Source organism: Cuculus canorus, chromosome 4 (assembly GCF_017976375.1).
Source record: "Cuculus canorus isolate bCucCan1 chromosome 4, bCucCan1.pri, whole genome shotgun sequence".
In the NCBI taxonomy this organism is placed as follows: domain Eukaryota; kingdom Metazoa; phylum Chordata; class Aves; order Cuculiformes; family Cuculidae; genus Cuculus; species Cuculus canorus.
The window spans coordinates 546,682-561,443 of record NC_071404.1 but is presented as its reverse complement, the minus strand read 5'-3'; the positions used below and the strand labels follow the sequence as shown (position 1 = coordinate 561,443).

At 60.9% G+C, this 14,762-nt stretch overlaps 2 protein-coding genes across 2 annotated transcripts; one reads left to right on the top strand and one right to left on the bottom strand.

Moving 5' to 3' along the window:
• Window positions 1–525: 525 nt before the first annotated feature.
• On the top strand, window positions 526–3,742 carry AP5S1 (adaptor related protein complex 5 subunit sigma 1). The gene is made up of 2 exons (XM_054065736.1): window positions 526–742; window positions 1,443–3,742. Exons 1-2 carry the CDS (start codon window positions 555–557, stop codon window positions 1,867–1,869), a joined length of 615 nt encoding a protein of 204 aa, XP_053921711.1. The 5' UTR covers window positions 526–554; the 3' UTR covers window positions 1,870–3,742.
• A 440-nt stretch (window positions 3,743–4,182) lies between these two features.
• Window positions 4,183–12,336, bottom strand: LOC128852091 (C-type lectin domain family 4 member F-like). The gene is made up of 8 exons (XM_054065731.1): window positions 12,219–12,336; window positions 9,667–9,762; window positions 8,308–8,418; window positions 8,156–8,230; window positions 7,266–7,322; window positions 6,009–6,160; window positions 4,469–4,581; window positions 4,183–4,383 (listed from the first exon to the last, which is right to left on the bottom strand). Exons 2-8 carry the CDS (start codon window positions 9,731–9,733, stop codon window positions 4,227–4,229), a joined length of 732 nt encoding a protein of 243 aa, XP_053921706.1. The 5' UTR covers window positions 9,734–9,762; window positions 12,219–12,336; the 3' UTR covers window positions 4,183–4,226.
• Window positions 12,337–14,762: the final 2,426 nt, after the last annotated feature.

The following is a 14,762-nucleotide window of genomic DNA, read 5'->3' as shown; positions in this document are numbered from 1 at the left end:
ATGGCTGCCGGGGGGGGGGGGGGGGGGAAAGGGGGTGCGGATGGTGTTGTTGAGTGGTTTTGCCCCGTTTTATTTAAAAAAAAAATGTTTTGTTCAGTTTATGGATAATTTTTATTGTTTTTCCGTGTGTTTTTTCAGGTGTCCCTGTGTCCCCTCTCTCCCTTTGTCCCCCTCCCAGAATTTCCCCCCCCCCGCCCCAATCACTTTGTCTCCCCCTCCTCCAAGGCCACTCTGCCCACCCCACTTCCGGGTTTTGCCCCGCCGCCTCTCCCCTCTGCACCAATCAGCGCGGACACCCGCCTCTCTAAACCCCGCCCCCTCCCCGTTTCAGCCAATCAGCGGGCGCACTCAAAGCCCCGCCCCCTTAACCAATCAACGCTCGCCGCTCTCGCACGATTCAGTAAATCAGCCACCGCTGCCGCCCGCCTCAGCCAATCAGCGCCTGTCCCTCGTTTGGCGAGGACTTTCCAAGCCCCGCTCCAGCCAATCAGCGCCGCTCTCTCTTCCCCGCAGCCAATGAGAGGCGCCGCGCGGCACCACGTGCCGCGGCCGCCATGGCGCGGGCCTTCGTGGTGCTGGCGCTGGGCGGGACGGATCCGCCGGGTCCCGCCGCCCCGGGACGGGCCCCCTGCCGCCTCCTGTACGCCCGCTCCTTCGGGGACCCCCCCGGGGACCCCTCCGACTCCGGGGACACCGCCAGGCAGCGCTTGCGCCGCAAGGAGCAGCTGCTGGCCCTGGCCAGGTACCGGGGACTGCCCCTCCACCGGCACCCCCGGCCGCGGGGACCCCCTTCTGGGGGGCTACAGGACCCCCTACGACCGTGACACCCCTCTCTGTGACCCCAGCAGCCATGGGGACCCCCTTCTGGGGGGCTGCAGGACCCCCTACAACCGTGACACCCCCTTCCTTGGACCCCAGCAGCCATGGGGACCCCCTTCTGGGGGGCTGCAGGACCCCTAGGACCGTGACGGCCCCTCTCTGGGGTTCCTCACAGCCTTTTTGGGGGGTGCCTGGGTGCTACAGGGACCTTCAGGGCCTTGACACCCCCTCCTTGAAACCCCAACAGTTTTTCTGGGAGGCTGCAGGTTCCGACAGGGCCGTGACACCCCCTCCCTGGGGTTCCCCACAGCCTTTCTGGGGGGCACCTGGGCTCTGGAGGACCCTCCAGCCATGGAAATCTCCCCTTCTGGGATCCCCCAGCCGTGGGGACCCCGCTTTTGGGGGACACCTGGGATCTGCAGGACCCCTGGGGTGGTGACCTCCCCTTTCTGGGGGCACAGAGCAAGATGAGACCCCCCCCCCCCACTGTGGTGAACCCCCCCTTCTTTTCAGGGGCCAGGGCTCACTGGGACCCCCCAGATCTGTGATCCCCCATCCCCAAGGGTCCCCCTGCCCCTCTTTGTGGGGGGATCCTAACTCGAGCCCCCCGTTTTCTCCTGCAGGCAGGTGGCCTCGCAGTGCCGGCTCCTCCAGGCGTCCTCGGGGCGCCTACCGTCCCCCCAGCTCCCGCAGCGCCTGGAGGAGCCGATCTCACTCCAAGATGCTCCAGGGGGGCTTTTCCAGCTGCGCCCAGGGGACCCCTTTCCGGAGCGGGTGACAATAGCCTGGATCTCCGTCTTATCCCTCGCCTTTGCCTTGGTTTGTGACCCCCGGGAGAACCTCTCGCTGGCCGAGATCACCCTGCGCCGCCTCACGCCCCGTTTCCTCGCTTCCCTCCGTCTCCTTGGCTCCGGAACCGACATTCTGCTCCGACCGGAGGTTGCTGACCGCCTCCTGGATCGTCTCCTGCCCCACGGCCGCTTGCTTTTCCTCAACGAGTGCTTTCTCCAGGCGCTGGATCGGGAGATGGGCCTCAAAGCAGCCCGCTGAGCCCTGCCCGGCGTTCCCGGGTGTGGGATCCAGGTTGGGTTGGGTTGGGTTGGAAGAGACATTGGAGGTCCTGGAGTGCAACCATCCCACACTGAAACCGTTTCTGAGTTCATCATCTGCCCGGCTTTTGAACCCCTCCAGAGACGGGGGTTCCACCACCGCCCCCCTGCTTCTGCCAGGGTTTCACCGCTCTCTCCATGAAGGAATTCTTCACAATATCCCACCTAATCCGCCCCTGGCACAACTTGGAAGTGTTTCCTCCCATCCCTGGTTCCTGGGGAGCAGAGCTCGGACCCTCCTTGTCTCCAACCTCCTTTCCAGGAGCTGCGCAGAGCCAGGAGGTCTCCCCTCTTCTCCAGGCTCGACAGCCCCAGGTCCCTCAGCCGCTCCCACAACCCCTGTTCTCCAGACCCTTCCCAGCTCCATTCCCTTCTCCAGATGCGCTCCAGCCCCTCCAGGGCGTTTTTGGAGTGAGGGGCCCAGAACAGAGCCCAAGATTCTATGGGTGGCCTCAGGATTCCATGGGGACAATCCTGTCCCTGCTCCTGCTGGTCACTCTATGGCTGATCCAAGCCCGGTGCCGGTGGCCACCTGGGCCACTGCTGGATCATGTTCAGCTGCTGTTGACCAAACCCTGAGGTCCTTCTCCTCCAGGCAGCTTTCCAGCCGCTCTTCCCCAAGCCTGGAGCTGCTCCGGGTTGTTGTGTCCCAAGTGCCAGACCCGGCCCTGAGCCTGCTTGAACCTCCTGTTGGCTTTGGCCCACGGATCCAGCCTGGCCAGATCCCTCTGGAGATCCTCCTGCCCTCCATCCATGGATCCAGCCTGGCCAGATCCCTATGGAGATCCTCCTGCCCTCCAGCCGTGGATCCAGCCTGGCCAGATCGCTCTGGAGATCCTCCTGCCCTCCATCCATGGATCCAGCCTGGCCAGATCCCTATGGAGATCCTCCTGCCCTCCAGCCATGGATCCAGCCTGGCCAGATCACTCTGGAGATCCTCCTGCCCTCCAGCCATGGATCCAGCCTGGCCAGATCGCTCTGGAGATCCTCCTGCCCTCCATCCATGGATCCAGCCTGGCCTGATCCCTCTGGAGATCCTCCATCCATGGATCCAGCCTGGCCAGATCCCTCTGGAGATCCTCTATCCATGGATCCAGCCTGGCCAGATCCTCCCTTGCCCTGCAAACTCGCTGAGAGATCACTCAATCCCATCTCTCAGATCATGGATCAGGATCTGGCACGGAAGTTGTTGGATCTCCAAGCCGTAATGGGATGGACAGGAAAAACGGCTCAGGAATCAAAAGCCAGGAGCAATTTTTAATCCATTTCTCCCCACAGTTCTGTCATGGAGGGGTTGGGGATTTAGTGCTTCCGCAGGGTGTAAATGGGCATTAAATGGGTTCTCCCTGTGGGATTTGCGAGCAGGAGCAGGGATGGGTGCCAAGAGGCTCCGTCTGCTCCACATGAGGGACCTCGGGATGGGGTCTCCCTGTCCGTGTGCTTTGGAGCAGGCGGTGGGGGGGTCTGTGGTCCCCTCAGCTGTGGGATGGGATGCTAGAAGATGGGAGATCCATCCCATCAGGATAAGAGGGGGCCGCGGGGCAGCTGGGGGTGCGCATCCTGAGAGCCGGGAATTGGGGTGCTGGGATGGCCAGAAGAACCAGGAATCGGGTGCCAAGGCTAGCCAGGAGAGCTGGGAATCAGGGTGCTGGGATGGCCAGGAGACCCGGGAATTGGGGTGCTGGGGCGGCTTGGAGAGCTGGGAATTGGGTGCCAGGAATAGCCGGGAGAGCTGGGAATCGGGGTGCTGGGATGGCCAGGAGAGCTGAGAATCAGGGGTCAGGGGAGCCAGGAATTGGGGTGCTGGAATGGCCTGGAGAACCAGGAATCAGGGTGCGGGGATGGTGTGGCTCCACAGGGAGCTGGGGGAGCCAGGAATGGGGGGGCTCATCCTGGTGGGATTGAGGGGCTAATTCCAGTGGGAGTGGGGGAGGCTCATCCTGGTGGGATTGGGGGGCTAATTCCAGTGGGAGTGTGGGGGGGCTCATCCTGGTGGGATTGAGGGGCTAATTCCAGTGGGAGTGTGGGGGGCTCATCCTGGTGGGATTGAGGGGCTAATTCCAGTGGGAGTGGGAGGGGGGCTCATCCTGGTGGGATTGAGGGGCTAATTCCAGTGGGGGGGAGGGGGCTCATCCTGGTGGGATTGAGGGGCTAATTCCAGTGGGATTGGGGGGGGCTCATCCTGGTGGGATTGAGGGGCTAATTCCAGTGGGAGTGGGGGGGGGGCTCATCCTGGTGGGATTGAGGGGCTAATTCCAGTGGGATTGGGGGGGGGCTCATCCTGGTGGGATTGGGGGCTCAGGGCCCACTGAGGTCCCGCTTGCAGATCCAGAAGAAGGTGAAGTTGCAGTTGTGGTCATTCCAGAGGCTGTTCCCCACGGGATGGATCTGCGCGCAGCTCTCCCGGCCCCATTCCCCATGATCCACGTTGTCCGGCTGCCCCGCGGCCCAGAAGCTGCCGGAACGGAGCGGAGTCCGTGGGACAGAGGTGGGGTTTTGGGGGGCAGCCCTGGACCCCCCCAGCCCGGATCCCCACTCACCTCTGGGCACTGGAGTAGGGGCTCCCGTCCACCCAATGCCACGACCCCCCCGGGCCGGTGGCCACCAGCCCGATCCAGTAGGTGCCGCCCCGCGACTCCCGCGCCAGGTAATCCTGCGGGAATGGGGGGGGGGGGCACGATTAGGGGGGTGTAGGATTAAGAGGATGTAGGGTTAAGGGGGTGCAGGATTAAGAGGGTATAGGATTAGGGAGTGTGGGGTTAGGAGGATGCAGGATTAGGGAGTGTGGGGTTAGGAGGATGCAGGATTAGGCGGTGCAGGATTAAGAGGGTGTAGGATTAGGAGGATGCAGGATTAGGGAGTGGGATTAGTAGGATGCAGGATTAAGAGGGTGTAGTGTTAGGGAGTGCAGGGTTAGGAGGATGCAGGATTAGAGAGTGCGGGATTAGGAGGATGCAGGATTAGGGAGTGCGGGATTAGGAGGATGCAGGATTAGGGAGTGCGGGATTAGGAGGATGCAGGTTTAGGAGGATGTAGGATTAAGAGGGTGTCTTATTAGGGAGTGTGGGATTAGGAGGATGCAGGATTAAAGAGGTGCAGGGTTAGGAGGATGCAGGACTAGGGAGTGTGGGATTAGGAGAATGCGGGATTAGGGAGTGCAGGATTAGGAGGATTCAGGATTAGGCGGTGCAGGATTAAGAGGTTGTAGGATTAGGGAGTGCATGGTTAGGAGCATGCAAGATTAGGGAGTGTGGGATTAGGAGGATGCAGGATTAAGAGGGTGTAAGATTAGGGAGTGTGGGATTAAGAGGATGCAGGATTAGGGAGTGTGGGATTAGGAGGATGCAGGATTAGGGAGTGCGGGGTTAGGAGGATGCAGGTTTAGGCGGTGCAGGATTAAGGGTGTAGGATTAGGGAGTGCAGGGTTAAGGGGATGTAGGATTAAGGGATGCAGGATTAGGGGGTGTGGGATTAAGGGGGTGCAGGATCAGGAGGGAGCAGGATAAAGAGGTCCAGGACCAGAGGTGTAAAACCAGGAGAAGCAGGATGAGGAGATGCAGGACCAGAGGAGCAGGATGAGAAGGTCCAAGACCAGGGGTGCAAGACCAGGAGGGGCAGGATGAGGAGGCGAAGCACCAGGATGAGGAGGTGCAGGAGGAGGAGGAGCAGGGTGGGAAGGTCCAGGACCAGAAGTGCAGGAGAAGGAGGAGCAAGGTGAGGAGGTGCAGGACCAGGGATGGAAGACCCAGGAGGTGCAGGATCAGGAGGTCCAGGACCAGAGGAGAAGGTCCAGGATGAGGAGGTGCAGGACCAAGGGTGCAGGAGAAGGAGGAGCAGGATGGGAAGGTCCAGGACCAGGAGGAGCAAGGTGAGGAGGTGCAGGACCAGGGATGGAAGACCCAGGTGGAGCAGGATGGGAAGGTCCAGGACCAGGAGGAGCAAGGTGAGGAGGTGCAGGACCAGGGATGGAAGACCCAGGAGGTGTAGGATGAGGAGGTCCAGGACCAGAGAAGCAGGATGAGGAGATGCAGGACCATGAGGAGCAGGCGCAGGCCTGCCGTGCGGGTGACGGGCACCCACCTGCTCCTCGCTGCTGGTGATGGAGGTGAGGTGGGCGTGCGTGGCACGGCAGGCAACCTGCGCCTCATCCCACCGCTTCCTCTCAGCCGAGAAGAAGTAGATGTTGCCCTGGTGGTAGCGCCATCCCAGCGCCAAGCCCTGCAGCCAGCGCCCTGCCGGGGACACCGTGGGGACGGACATGGGGACAACCAAGGGAATGGCCGTGGGGACATGAGGACGGCCAAGGGGACAACTGTGAGGACAGTCATGGGGACACCATGGGGACGGCCACAGGGACAGCTGTGGGGACAGCGTGGGGATGGCCATGGAGACATCATGGGGACAACCAAGGGGACAGCCGTGGGAATGGCCATAGGGACATGAGGACGGCCGAGGGGACAACTGTGAGGACAGTCATGGGGACACCATGGGGACAACCAAGAGGACAGCTGTGGGAATGGCCTTGGGGACATGAGGACGGCCACGGGGACAACTGTGACGACAGCCGTGGGAATGGCCGTGGAGACATCATGGGGACAACCAAGGGGACAGCCGTGAGAATGGCTGTGGGGACATGAGGACAGCCAAGGGGACAACTGTGAGGACAGTCGTGGGGACACCATGGGGACGGCCACGGGGACAGCATGGGGATGGCCATGGGGACAACCAAGGGGACAGCTGTGGGAATGGCCGTAGGGACATGAGGACGGCCAAGGGGACAACTGTGAGGACAGTCGTGGGGACACCATGGGGACAGCCACGGGGACAGCTGTGGGGACAGCGTGGGGATGGCCATGGAGACATCATGGGGACAACCAAGGGGACAGCGTGGGGATGGCCATGGGGACATCATGGGGACAACCAAGGGGACAGCCGTGGGAATGGCCGTGGGGACATGAGGACGGCCAAGGGGACAACTGTGAGGACAGTTGTGGGGACACCATGGGGACGGCCACAGGGACAGCTGTGGGGATGGCCATGGGGACAACCAAGGGGACAGCTGTGGGAATGGCTGTGGGGACACCATGGGGACGGCCAAGGGGACAACTGTGGGGACAGTCATGGGGACGGCCACGGGGACAGCAATGGGGACAACCAAAGGGACAGCCGTGGGAATGGCTGTGGGGACATGAGGACAGCCAAGGGGACAACTGTGAGGACAGTTGTGGGGACACCATGGGGACGGCCACGGGGACAGCTGTGGGGATGGCCATGGGGACAGCAGTGGGGACAGGGCAGCAGGCCTGGGGACCCCCAGGGGCACCCAGTGACCCTTACCCAGCTGGTCCTTGCGTCGCTGCGCCACAGCCGAGCTCTCACCGGGGCTGTGGGGACCTGGGATGGGAACAGGGGACAGGGAGTGGGGGACAGGGAATGGGGAGAGGGGCAGTGAGAGGAGCAGGGGACAGGGACAGAGACTGGGACAAGGACTGAGGACAGGGACTGGGTTGGGGACAGGGGATGAGGCAGAGTTGGGGACCAGGACTGGGGAGGGACAGGGTTGGGGACAGGGACTGGGGGACAGGGGGTAGGAAAGGAGGTGGGGGACAAGGACTGGGGAGAGGGACAGGGATTGGGGGACAAGGACACGGTTGGGGACAGGGAATGGGGGACAAGGACTGGGAACAGGGACTGGGGAGAGGGGACAAGGACAGGGTTGGGGACAAGGACAGGGTTGGGGACAGGGAATGGGGAGAGGGGCAGGGATTGGGGGACAAGGACACGGTTGGGGACAGGGAATGGGGGACAAGGACTGGGAAGAGGGGCAGGGATTAGGGGATGAGGACAGGGAATGGGGGACAAGGACTGGGATTAGGGGACAGGGACAGGGTTGGGGACAGGGAATGGGAAGAGGGGCAGGGATTGGGGGACAAGGGCAGGGATTGGGGAGAGGGACAGGGATTAGGGGACAAGGACTGGGATTAGGGGACAGGGAATGGGGAGAGGGACAGGGATTAGGGGACAGGGATTGGGGACAGGGATTGGGGGACAAGGACAGGGTTGGGGACAGGGAATGGGGAGAGGGACAGGGATTGGGGGCAGGGATTAGGGGACAAGGACTGGGACAGGGTCGGGGACAAGGGCTGGGACAGGGACCGGGGATGGTGTTGGGGACAGGGACGAGGGCTGGGGTCACTGTTGGGGACGGGGCCCCCGGTGTCACCCACTGTCGGGGTTCAGCAGCACCCCGGCTGCCGCCAGCTCCGCGCGCGCCTCCCGCAGCTCAGCCTGTCCCTGCACGTCTGGGGGGGACAAAGGGGGGGGTCAGCACCCCCAGGGCCACCCCAGGGCCACCCCCCGGGTCCCCAGTGTCACTTACAGAGGGTGACGAGCGCAGCCAGGGCGGCCCCCAAGACCAGGAGCCCCCCCGTGCCCACGGCCAGCACGGAGCCCAGCGCCCAGCGGGACACGGGGGGCGAGGGCAGCGGACCTGGGGGGACAAGAGGGGTCTGGGGGGGACAAATGGGGGGACAAGAGGGGTCTGGGGGGGACAGGAGGGGACCTGGGGGGACAAGAGGGGTCTGGGGGGGACAGGAGGGGTCTGGGGGGGGACAGGAGGGGATCTAGGGGGACAAGAGGGGTCTGGGGGGGACAGGAGGGGATCTGGGGGGACAAATGGGGGGACAGGAGGGGGACAAGAGGGGTCTGGGGGGGGAAATGGGGGGGACAAGAGGGGAGCTGGGGGGGCAAATGGGGGGACAGGAGGGGACCTGGGGGGACAAGAGGGGTCTGGGGGGGGACAAGAGGGGTCTGGGGGGGGACAAGAGGGGACCTGGGGGGGGGCAAATGGGGGGACAGGAGGGGATCTGGGGGGACAAGAGGGGTCTGGGGGGGGACAGGAGGGGACCTGGGGGGGGCAAATGGGGGGACAGGAGGGGTCTGGGGGGACAAGAGGGGTCTGGGGGGACAAATGGGGGGACAGGAGGGGATCTGGGGGCACAAGAGGGGTCTGGGGGGGGACAGGAGGGGACCTGGGGGGGGCAAATGGGGGGACAGGAGGGGTCTGGGGGGGACAAGAGGGGACCTGGGGGGACAAATGGGGGGACAAGAGGGGACCTGGGGGGGCAAATGGGGGATAGGTGGGGACCTGGGGGGACAGGAGGGACTGGGGGGAGAAAATGGGGGGACAGGAGGGGTGTGGGGGGGACAGGAGGGACTGGGGGGGGGCAAATGGGGGGACAGGAGGGGATCGGAGGGGACAGGAGGGGTCTGGGGGGGCAAATGGGGGGATAGGAGGGGACCTGGGGGAACAAGAGGGGTCTGGGGGGACAGGAGGGGGGCAAGTGGGGGGACAAGAGAGGTCTGGGGGGGACAAGAGGGGTGTGGGGGGACAGGAGGGATCTGGGGAGACAGGAGGGGTCTGGGGGGACAGGAGGGACTGGAGGGGCAAATGGGGGGACAGGAGGGGATCTGGGGGGACAAGAGGGGTGTGGGGGGGACAGGAGGGGTCGGGGGGCACAGGAGAGGGGACCTGGGGGGGACAGGAGGGACTGGGGGGAGAAAATGGGGGGATCTGGGGGGGGGCAAATGGGGGGACAGGAGGGGATCTGGGGGGGACAGGAGGGGTCTGGGGGGCACAGGAGGGACAGGGGGTAAGTGAGGGGACAGGAAGGGATCTGGGGGGACAGGAGGGGTCTGGGGGGGACAGGAGGGGCCCCAGGCGCAGGTCGGGGCTCACCTCGGCCGTAGCCGGGGGGGTACTGGACGTGCAGGGTCTCGTACTGGTCTGACGTCTCCGCTGCCATCGCTGCGTACTGGTGTGGTACTGGGAGCACTGGGGGGGGGGGATCCAAGTGCCAGGAAGGGGAACCGGGACCGCAGCGGCTGTGGGTTCCTGCGCCCGTCACGCGCACCCTCCCACCCGGGGTCCCCAGCCCTGAGCTCCATCCGCATCCTGATCCGGGTTCAGGATGGACCCCAACCCTCATCCAGACCCGGACTCCAACTCAGCCTGGATCCTGATCTGGACCTGCACCCCAACCCTGGCTCTGATCCCGACACAGACCCTCAACCTGGATCAGGGCTCGGATCCTAATCCAGACCCTGACCCTAATCTGGACCCGGACCCAGACCTGGACTCTGACCCCAATCCAGACCCTGATCCAGCCTTCATCCTCCTTGTCCACCAGGAGGGCAGGTGGTGTTCCGAGGGGGTGGCCGTGGGTGGGGACACGGGCAGTGGTGCTGCTGGGGGCTGTTGCCATCACCACCGTCCTCACCATCAGTGTCACCATTGTCACCATCAAACTCATCCTCACCATCTTCCTCACCATCAACGTCACCGTTGTCACCATCAAACTCATCCTCACCATCTTCCTCACCATCAACGTCACCATTGTCACCATCAAACTCATCCTCACCATCTTCCTCACCATCAACGTCACCGTTGTCACCATCAAACTCATCATCCTCACCCTCTTCCTCACCATCCTCACTATCACCCTCCCCATCCTCCTCCCCATCCTTACCATCATCATCATCATCATGACCATCAGCCTTACCATCCTCACCATCAAACTCACCATCCTTACCTTCTTCCTCATCATCCCCTCCATCATCCTTACCATCCTCATCACCAATCTCACCATCATGACCATCAAACTCACCATCCTCATCATCCTTCTCCATCCTTACCATCATCCTCATCATCCTCACCACCATCCTCACCATCAACCTCACCATCATCTCCATCACCCTCACCGTCTTCCTCATCCTCCTCTCCATCATCCTTACCATCTTCACCACCATGACCATCAACCTCACCATCCTCACCATCATCCTCTCCATCATCCTTACCATCCTCATCACCAATCTCACCATCATGACCATCAAACTCACCATCCTCATCATCCTTGCCTTCTTCTCCGTCCTCACCATCATCCTCATCATCCTCACCACCATCCTCACCATCATCCTCATCATCAACCTCACCATCATCTCCATCACCCTCACCGTCTTCCTCATCATCCTCTCCATCATCCTTACCATCTTCACCACCATGACCATCAACCTCACCATCCTCACCATCATCCTCATCTTCTTCCTCATCATCCTCTCCATCATCCTTACCATCCTCATCACCATCCTCACCATCATGACCATCAAACTCACCATCCTCATCATCCTTGCCGCCTTCTCCGTCCTCACCATCATCCTCACCACCAACCTTTCCATCATGACCATCAAACTCACCATCCTCATCATTCTTGCCTTCCTCTCCATTCTCACTGTCATCCTCCCCATCATCCTTATCATCATCTCCATCACCCTCACCATCTTCCTCATCCTCCTCTCCATCATCCATACCATCTTCACCACCATGACCATCAAACTCACCATCCTCATCATCCTTACCTTCTTCTCCACCTTCCTCTAGATCCTATCATCCTCACCATCATCCTTATCATCCTCACCGTTATCTCAATCATCCTCACCATCTTCCTCACCATCCTCCTCACCGTCCTCCCCATGGCCACGTGCAGGGCCTGTGCTCCCCCCAGCTGGGAAGCCACATGGAGCCACATGGAGCAGATGAGGTTGGATGCCCAGGACAGGATCCAGGCTGCCATCTGGCACCAGGAGAAGCCGCATGTGCCCGGACCGTGCTGGACAACCACAACCCATGGGCTGGAGCTTCCCAGTTGGAAGTGAACCCCAAAGCTGGAGGGGTCCATTCCTGGTGCCACGGGGTCCACATGGATCCAGCAGCTCCTCCCAGTGCTGACAGTGGTCCATCCACCCCCATTGCCCGTGGCACGGACATCGCTGGGCACGCTCTGCTCCAGATGTGGTGGTACAGGACATTGGGTTTGGGTTCCTCCAGCTGTTTGGGTCCAACCCATCCACGTGGTGACACTGCGAACGGGAGCAAGTGCCGAGAAGCCCAAGGCAAGGTTCCCCACCACCCTGGGGCTGTGCTGGTGGACCTGCAGTGGACAGACCTTCATCTTCCTCCTCCTCGCCCTTCCCTTCTCCTCCAGGGCACGTGGCTGTCCCATCCCTGGAGGGGTTCCAGGCCAGGTTGGATGGGGCTTGGAGCCCCTGATCCAGTGGGAGGTGTTGGAACTGGGTGGGCTTTGAGATCCCTTCCAAACCAAACCCTTCCGTGATTCTATGATCTGAGGGATCCCTTCCAACCAGAGTCACTCTGTGGTTCTCTGTGTTGGCCCCAAACTAACATTTCATTGATTGGGCTGCTCTTGGCTTTCCTGCCAACTCCACCCTTCCCACCTGACAGGACACAGCCTGGAACGCCGGGAGCCTTTTCCTTCCAGTTCTCCAGGGATGCATCACCACCAACCCCTCACGTGGCATCGGGCAGAGGCGATGACCCCTTTGAAGCCCCCAGGACTTCAGGAGATGAGCAGATACAACTGGAGATGGTGGCATTGCGAAAGAGAGTGAGTCAGGGCTGACGTTCTCCAACAGCCACCACCGAGGGGTTGGATGCCACTGGAGATGTTGGCCAGAGGAAGACGAAGCGGCCGCAGAGCAGGAAGGAAGCCAGCTCATCCGGGGGTTGCATAAGCGGTGAATCACAGAGCCATGGAGCGTCTTGAGTTGGAGGGGACCCACCACAATCATCAAGTCCATCGCATGGCAGGAAGCAGCACGCTGTGGTCCTGGTGGGTGTCTTCCAGCTCAAGGTACTCCATGATTCTTTAGCTACCAAAAAACTAAGCCCAGAGCAGTGGTGGCTGCGGTCCAGGCTGTTCCGATCCCTTTGGAGCCTCCCTACCCTCCAGCAGATCCACACTTCCACCCAGCTCAGTGTCACCCACAAACTCGCTGAGGGTGCACTCAATGCCTTCACCCAGGTCATTGATAGAGACATTGAACAGAGTTGGACCCATGAGCCCTGAGGAACCCCACTTGTGACCGACCTCCAGCTGGAGTTCACTCCATTGACCACCACTCTCGGGGCCATCCAAGCAGATTTCCACCCAGGAGAGTGTGCGCCCATCCAGGCCAGAGGCTGACAGTGCCCCGAGCAGAGTGCTGTGAGAAACTGCGTCAAAGGCTTTACCAAAGTCCAAGAAGACTCCATCCACAGCCTTTCCCCATCCATCAGTTGAGTCACTTTGTCATGGAAGGCGATCACATCACTTTGGCAAAGATCTGCCCTTTCTAAACCCATGTTGACCGGGTTTTGTTGACCGGATCACCCGGTTCTCTTCATGTGCTTCATGATAGCACTCAAGATCACCCGTTCCATGACTTTCCCCGGCACTGAGGTGACACTGACAGGTCTGGAATTCCCCGGATCCTCCCTGCAACCCTTCTTGTAGATGGGCACAACATCAGCCAACCTCCAGTCCAGTGGAACTTCTCCGGTCAGCGAGGACCTCTGGAAGGTGATGGAAAGAGACCGCTGGAAGGTGATGGAAAGAGACCGCTGGAAGGTGATGGAAAGAGACCGCTGGAAGGTGATGGAAAGAGAACGCTGGAAGACGATGGAAAGAGACCGCTGGAAGACGATGGAAAGAGACCGCTGGAAGGTGAGGGAAAGAGACCGCTGGAAGACGATGGAAAGAGACCGCTGGAAGACGATGGAAAGAGACCGATGGAAGACGAGGGAAAGAGACCGCTGGAAGAGGATGGAAAGATACCGATGGAAGACGAGGGAAAGAGACCGCTGGAAGACGATGGAAAGAGACCGCTGGAAGGTGAGGGAAAGAGACCGCTGGAAGACGATGGAAAGAGACCGCTGGAAGGTGAGGGAAAGAGACCGCTGGAAGACGATGGAAAGAGACCGCTGGAAGACGATGGAAAGAGACCGCTGGAAGAGGATGGAAAGATACCGATGGAAGACGAGGGAAAGAGACCGCTGGAAGACGAGGGAAAGAGACCGCTGGAAGATGATGGAAAGAGACCGCTGGAAGATGATGGAAAGAGACCGCTGGAAGACGAGGGAAAGAGACCGCTGGAAGACGATGGAAAGAGACCGATGGAAGACGAGGGAAAGAGACCGCTGGAAGGTGATGGAAAGAGACCGCTGGAAGACAACGGAAAGAGACCGCTGGAAGGTGAGGGAAAGAGACCGCTGGAAGACGATGGAAAGAGACCGCTGGAAGGTGAGGGAAAGAGACCGCTGGAAGACGATGGAAAGAGACCGCTGGAAGACGATGGAAAGAGACCGATGGAAGACGAGGGAAAGAGACCGCTGGAAGAGGATGGAAAGATACCGATGGAAGACGAGGGAAAGAGACCGCTGGAAGACGATGGAAAGAGACCGCTGGAAGGTGAGGGAAAGAGACCGCTGGAAGACGATGGAAAGAGACCGCTGGAAGGTGAGGGAAAGAGACCGCTGGAAGACGATGGAAAGAGACCGCTGGAAGACGATGGAAAGAGACCGCTGGAAGAGGATGGAAAGATACCGATGGAAGACGAGGGAAAGAGACCGCTGGAAGACGAGGGAAAGAGACCGCTGGAAGATGATGGAAAGAGACCGCTGGAAGATGATGGAAAGAGACCGCTGGAAGACGAGGGAAAGAGACCGCTGGAAGACGATGGAAAGAGACCGATGGAAGACGAGGGAAAGAGACCGCTGGAAGGTGATGGAAAGAGACCGCTGGAAGACAACGGAAAGAGACCGCTGCAATACGATGGAAAGAGACCGCTGGAAGACGATGGAAAGAGACCGATGGAAGACGAGGGAAAGAGACCGCTGGAAGGTGATGGAAAGAGACCGCTGGAAGACGATGGAAAGAGACCGCTGGAAGAGGATGGAAAGAGACCGCTGGAAGACGATGGAAAGAGACTGCTGGAAGACGA

Coding starts and splice junctions, on each gene's coding strand:
- AP5S1 (XM_054065736.1), top strand. CDS start 555: ATGGCGCGGGCCTTCGTGGTGCTGGCGCTGGGCGGGACGGATCCGCCG. Junction 743..1,442: donor CAGCTGCTGGCCCTGGCCAG/GTACCGGGGACT, acceptor TTTCTCCTGCAG/GCAGGTGGCCTCGCAGTGCC.
- LOC128852091 (XM_054065731.1), bottom strand. CDS start 9,733: ATGGCAGCGGAGACGTCAGACCAGTACGAGACCCTGCACGTCCAGTAC. Junction 8,419..9,666: donor CCCCCCCGGCTACGGCCGAG/GTGAGCCCCGAC, acceptor TTGTCCCCCCAG/GTCCGCTGCCCTCGCCCCCC. Junction 8,231..8,307: donor GGCTGCGCTCGTCACCCTCT/GTAAGTGACACT, acceptor TGTCCCCCCCAG/ACGTGCAGGGACAGGCTGAG.